Source organism: Populus euphratica, unplaced genomic scaffold (assembly GCF_000495115.2).
Source record: "Populus euphratica unplaced genomic scaffold, PopEup_1.0 scaffold23.1, whole genome shotgun sequence".
NCBI classification, from domain to species: Eukaryota; Viridiplantae; Streptophyta; class Magnoliopsida; order Malpighiales; family Salicaceae; genus Populus; species Populus euphratica.
The window spans coordinates 964,665-971,092 of record NW_011499892.1 but is presented as its reverse complement, the minus strand read 5'-3'; the positions used below and the strand labels follow the sequence as shown (position 1 = coordinate 971,092).

The window sequence follows — 6,428 nt, the reverse complement described above, 5'->3', positions numbered from 1 at the left end:
AAATAACACGTGGCCATTCATTTGATGCAGTGGCTCCTAAATTCTACAGAGATAGGGACAGTTCTGCCATGTTGGCTCTTGTCATCGCATGCCGTCCGATTAATGTCAATCCAAAGGTAATGACTAACCCGAAGAAGAAAGTGATTAATCTGAACCGTCCATAATTGGAATGGGGTAGGCTACGCGCTGAGTGAATGTACATGATAATGTTCGCTAATAAAAGAAGAAAAAAGGGATGAGATTTATACAAGTGCCCAAAAAAGAACAACCAGGTGAAAGTAAAAAACGAGAGAAGGTCAGTCAGCCAAAGCCGCAGAAGAGAAGAGAAACAGGGAAACTTTGAGAGAGAGAGAGCATTAATTCATTTTCTGATAAGGGGCTCCTTGTTTGTTTCTCTTCCGGATAACATACATTTGTAGAAATCTTAAATTTTTCCTTCTTTTTGTCGCCGCCGATTATGGTGAATTTCCGGTAGCTGCTAGATATTGAGTGCTAGGAAGAGGTGGTCAAAATTTATGGATATAAATAGAGAAGGAAGGAGATCATCATCAAACATGGCAGCCTCTAACGGATTATCAAGACGGAGACAGCAGAGAACTACAAGAGATTCTACTGGTAAATAACTTAAAAGTTTCTCCAATATATATCCGAGTTAGCTGTTTATGTAACTAACTCAAATAGTCTCTCTCTGTCTCTTTTTCTTGCAGAGGATGGACAAATAGTGGCACAAGAATCGGCGAGGCTGAGAGATAGAGGAGGGAGTAAGAGGGAAAGAGATCGAGAATTGTTGAGTAGGAATAAGCGTAGTAGAAGAGGAGGAGGAGGAGGTGGGGGAGATAGGTCGGTACAAGGAAGTAATAAGGAAGAAGGAGAAGAGACTACAGAAGAAAGCATCGGTTACGAAGATGGTTATGAAATTGAAGACGGAGAGGTTTCTCGGTTGCGGCCGCCGCTGGGAGCTGTAAAACAAGTTCCCGGATCTAGATTCGCTGCTGACGAAATGATTGGTGTCTCTGTACCTAGAAAGGCCCGGTCAGGTAAAAGAGTTTGTAGATGGAGTAGTTGTGTTTTGTTTGGATTTTTTTTGGTTGAATTAATAGTGATTTTTGGCTTTGAAGCTTCTGTGAAGAGGTCACATGAGAGTTGGGTATCAGGAAATGGTGGGTTTGGTTGTGAAGACAGGCTAGCTTCGACTTCACCGGCGGCGAGCAGGAGCTTCGAGGCTGCATCGCCTTCTTCGTCGATTGTTTCGGTCATAAAAAAGACGGTTTGTATTTTTCTTATGTTGATGTTTTATTTTTCTAATTTTTAGACTACATTTTAAGGATGGCGATTGTTTTTTTTGTGTGTTTATTCTCAGAAATCAAGTGGACCCAAGACTCCGCTTCCAAAAGTGTCGAAATCTTCTACAAATTCAGTTCAGGAAGATTTTGAGATTGAGATCGCAGAAGTTTTGTATGGTTTAAAGAAGCAACCACACGGGCCTAAGAACGAGGAGAAGGCTGACAATGGTTCGCGGAAGATTGATTCAATGGATTCTAATGGAATCGTTCATGATTCTAAATCATCTCCGAATTCAAACTTTTCTCGGACATCGATATTGAGTCCAAATAATCCCTCTGCTTCGGATACTTTAATTGGTTTAGGTGAGTCTATTTAGCTTTCAGTTCAGATTTCGATGATGGATGTTTAATGATATTTGTGTTTTGATTTCATTTCTAATGACAATTGCGGCATCGAAGAAGCAAAAGATGGATGCTGATTCAGTTATGGTTCATAATAGTTTAATCGCTTCTGCATTTACAGGTGAAAGGGAGGATGCAAAAATGGAATTTTCTGCAATGAAATCGGGGAAACCATCATTGTACTCAGAATCATGTGAGGTTTCACATGACATGGTTGCTTCTAAACTTGCGTCTGGGTTGGAGTCACAGGAGGAAGTAATGACACAACAGGATTCAAAACCGGCAATTGAAGAATCTGGGGTATCGACTAAGGAAAAATCTGTATTGCCAGAAGAGAAATCACCTGTGAGCAAAAAATTGGATGTTGATTTCCGTGATTCTGTTTTGAAAAAATCGTGAGTATAATTAGATATCTCAATTTTTTTTTAATCATTTCAGATATATGATTAGATATCCCATTTTCTCATCTTTTTCCTTACTGTATCTGGTGGGTTTCTTAAGGACCTCAACTGTGTCAAAGGTCGACAGCCAGCGAGAGGAGAAGTTCGAGATCGATCTGATGGTGAGGATCTCTCTTGTTGCTATCCGATTACATTTCCCTTCGTATTTTTGCTGTTGCGATTTCTCAAGTCGAGTTATGGCTTTCCAACAGGTTCCTCCTCCCATGGTGTCTTCTCCAGAATGGGATGGCTTTGTTGATTTGTCTTCGAATCCTAAGCCCGCAGCCCAAGATGTGGAAATGGTGAGCATATAGTTGTTGCTAATTCACCTCCGCTATTTTAGTCAAAACTTGGATTTGACTATTTGACATTTTGTGGTATTTTTTTTTTCTTGGAACTTAGCCAATCAATTCTATGTTATTGTTATGCTGCAGAAAATGGAAAATATGGTTAAGAATAAAGAATTGGTGGACAGTCCGGTGAAGAAGGAAGGGGTTCTCTTTGAAGATAAGGTGACGAAGACAGTTAGAGAAAAGCGTGGATTAAAACTTGATTTTGAGAAGCCGGAGCGCAATGTGCAGCAGAAACTGCAACCTAAAGCTACTGTTCCTAAAGTGGAGACAGCTGGTAATTCAAAGCTTCAGCTTGGTGTTCAGCGTGATGACTTTAAGAGTTGTCATATACCTTACGTTTTTGACCCCTTGAGATTATTGACGATTTCTTCCTCTACTTTTATCAGCTCAATCTGGTTCGTTGCCTTTGCCAATTGCCATACCTAGCTGGCAAAGCAGCAATCTCTTGCCTCTGGGGTGCGATATCTAGACCTTCATTTTCTTATCAATCTTTGCTTTTTATATTCCTTGCTTAAAGAATTGATTTATAATTAGAACGTAACCCATGCTTATTTGCAGATACACGACTTCCTTTCAGACAGTTGTGCCCATGGATGGGACAACCAGGTCATCCAAGGCATTACAGGTATCATATACCAGTTCCTTTTTCCAAAGCCTCAACCTTGCCGTTTAACTTGGACTTTCATTTTGAATTATCGAAAAATGTTCAGCCTCCACAGTTTATCCCTCAATCTCGGCCAAAGAGATGTGCAACCCATCATTATATCGCTTGCAACATTCGCTTGCAACAGCAATTTACACAGATGAACCATTTCTGGCCGTCCACAGCTGGCTCTGCTACTCTATGTGGAGCCAAACCCAAGAGCCTCAATGCAATGCCTTCTGCGGAAAACATGATAATCAGACACCCATCGCAAGGTAGCTTTCCAGTTGTGAATCTAAATTCTGCCCAGGACAAAGTGCAGGCGGTGCCAAACTTTCCAGATTTTACTCGAAATGATAGAGGCTCTGAGAGTGCCACCTTGATAGATACAGCAGCACAGAAGAAGCAGCTTGTGCTCCATCAGCCTCCACAGCCAGCCCCAGCTGGTAATTTAATGGTATGCTCTTTCTCCATGCCACGCAGTTTAATTTATTTGGTTTATTATGTAGATCCTTGCTAAGATTGTCAAAAAGTTTTGTTGTCGTAAAGTTGTTGATGCCTTTTGTTTTAAATTGTAGCATGGCCCTGCTTTCATCTTCTCCCTCAATCAGCATCAAGCGTCCATAGCAGCAATGACAAGTCAAACTGGGCCTTCTAAATCTGCTTCCCCAATCAACAATGAATCATTGTCTGGCAGTGCTGTAGCTGGAGTAACGACAAACTCTTCAGCATTGCCTGGGATGGCTGCAGCTGTGAGCTTTGGTTACCCAAATTTGGCAGCCAATGAAGCTCCATACTTGACAATTCTACCAAACAATGGTTATCCATATCCCATCTCCACTCCTGTTGGAAACCCAACATTCAGAGGTGGAACCGCTGCTCAAGCATTGTCTTTCTTTAACGGGTCTTTCTACTCATCTCAGATGTTACATCCATCCCAGCTTCAGCAGCAACAACCTCAACCTGTAGTCCAACCAGGACATCAGAATGCAAGTACTTCAAGTGGCTCATCATCATCTCACAAGCAACCCCAAAGTCAGCAACGGGGGGCACATGTTAGCACCAATAACTTTTTGACCTCGACAATGATGCAGTCACAGCAGGCGCCAAGGACTAGTATACCTTCCCATCACACTCGGAAGCTTGACTCTGGGATGAGTGGGGGGGAGAGCACCCCAATAATTGCTGATACCCAAGCCTCTCACTCGAAAAAGAGTGTTAATGGCCCTAATTTCATGATTCCTCTTCAGCCAAACTTTGGTTTAGTGGCTTCTACAAATGTTGGTGGCGGTGGAAATCATGGTGAAAAGCAGCAGCAGCAGCAACAATTGTCACAGGAAAAGAATTTAAAGGGTGGAGTAGAGCTTATCCCCTCTCAAGCATTTGCAATGTCATTCGCCTCTTTCAATGGAAGCAAGACAGCTTCAAACCTTAATTTCTCAGCTATGGCACAAAATCCTACCATCTTACAAAGCTTCCCAGACATGACATGGCAGGGGTACCAGGTTGTATCAGCAGCTCAGGCGACACAAAAGAAGAACCACCAGCTGTCTGAAGGGAAGACTGGAGGCAGTTCAACCAATCCTGACGATGTAAAAAAAGCTACAATGGGAAGGCCATCTACAAGTATTGGGAAGGCACTTATTTTCGATAATTCAGCTAGAACTCTCGACTTTGTGCCATCTCCTTTCACTGGGCACTGGCCTTCTCGCTCCATCACCGGACCTACAAGCATTCAAATGGCTGCTAACTCAAGCACAACTTCTCAGCAACAACAGCTAGTTCACCTTCAGAAGCATCATATTTTGCAGCAGCCTTTTGGTGCAGCCGAAATTAAAGCACCAACATCCAGCAGCCTGCCTTCGCCCTCCTTTGATGCCAAGTTTTCAAATAATACTCCCATTTTTTCTCAAACTCAAGCTCAGGCAAGTACTCCACAAAATCCCCAGTGGAAGAACTCGTCCAGAACCCCTTCCACTCAATCCCCACTTGCATCTCTCTCAACATCCAACACAGTTCATAAGAATGCTTCCCAGCAGCAAGGAAGAGCACCACAAGGCCGTAGCCAAATATCATTTGGGCAAAGTTCCAAGTCTGCTTTGCCACCACAAGGGCAACAAATATCCTCTAGTAACCATTCTCCATCTAGTGGTGGCAACTCAATAACAACTTCAAAGAATGCCAACGCTAATTCATCTGTTCCTGTTACACAGCCACAGCAGTGTGACAACTCCTCAAGTGGGAATGCCCAGAAGTCCTCCCCGGTTTGTGGTAGGAATGTGCCATCAATCTTAAGCACATGCCCCAGCCACCTTTCTGAGCTGAAGTACTAGAGTCGTTTTCGACAGAAGCCCATCTATTTGATGTGTTCGTCAAGGACCGGTTGCTCCAACTGCCATCCGGGTCTCAAATCTGGATGGTGCAAATGATGGCTGTGGCCAATTTAAAGGCGTTCTGCAATTTGCTCTGCTTCTATCATTGCTGCCTCATTTTACAGTGTAATCTTGTATCATTTCTTTCATGCTCAAATCCCAAGCCATGAGATCTGGATAGCAGGACTAGAAAACAGTTGATTGTCTCCCTGAGGATTTTGGGGTCTTGCATTATACAAGTAGAGGGAGGCTAATTCTTGGTGGGGAACCGGCAATTGAAGGCATCTGCCGGCATTTCGTGGATCAATGAATTATTGGTGGCGAGGAATTCATTGCAGGTGGGATTTTTTGACGAAGGTAGAACTGTTCTTATCATACGTGGATGTCTGAGCGCCACTTTGCCTTGATGAGTTTGGCAAGGATGTAAGAAGACAGGACTGTGGAAAGGGGAGATAGGGTTCATATTAGGCGTACAGTTTCTGAAGTTAATTTGGCTGGGACCTGCCATATTTGAACATCATTCATCGGCAGACCTATCATCTAGTTGCACGTAAGGTGGTTCGCAGTGACATTTAAGGTTATTGGTAGTTGATAGGGTCCAATTTAATTTGATTTATGTAATGTGATGCTGATGTGTAAATATGATGAGTGGTTAACATAGAATTGTAGGCAATGTCCCTGAGAGTTACATTCTTTGATTACTTAAGGCTGAATATTTTGAATGCATTTATGCCAAGGTTTGGTGATTGACCAGGCAGAAGAGAACTGGTGTGGGGACCATAAAGATTTGAAATCAGGAAAGGAGGTCTGGAATCTTGAGAAGAAAAGGTCCAAAAATGACAGTATGATTAAAGTTTTGGAAAAATTACTCATGATAGAAAAATATTTAGAAAATAATTCAGTTTTAATATGATTGTTATTACTGATTTTGTAAC

General features: G+C 42.4%; 1 protein-coding gene across 1 annotated transcript; it reads left to right on the top strand.

Annotated features, from left to right (window-relative positions):
• The first annotated feature begins 232 nt into the window (after positions 1-232).
• LOC105131431 (protein TIME FOR COFFEE-like) lies at positions 233-6,226 on the top strand. The gene is made up of 12 exons (XM_011034401.1): positions 233-615; positions 708-1,037; positions 1,119-1,267; positions 1,361-1,646; positions 1,735-2,080; positions 2,187-2,247; positions 2,338-2,427; positions 2,560-2,752; positions 2,865-2,934; positions 3,037-3,103; positions 3,189-3,578; positions 3,700-6,226. The coding sequence occupies exons 1-12, from the start codon at positions 516-518 to the stop codon at positions 5,452-5,454; spliced, it is 3,837 nt and encodes a 1,278-aa protein (XP_011032703.1). The 5' UTR covers positions 233-515; the 3' UTR covers positions 5,455-6,226.
• Positions 6,227-6,428: the final 202 nt, after the last annotated feature.

Excerpts from the sequence above, each read along its gene's own strand:
- LOC105131431 (XM_011034401.1), top strand. The coding sequence starts at position 516 with ATGGATATAAATAGAGAAGGAAGGAGATCATCATCAAACATGGCAGCC. Across the intron at positions 616-707 it reads AACTACAAGAGATTCTACTG|AGGATGGACAAATAGTGGCA; the intron begins GTAAATAACTTA and ends TTTTTCTTGCAG. Across the intron at positions 2,081-2,186 it reads GATTCTGTTTTGAAAAAATC|GACCTCAACTGTGTCAAAGG; the intron begins GTGAGTATAATT and ends GGGTTTCTTAAG.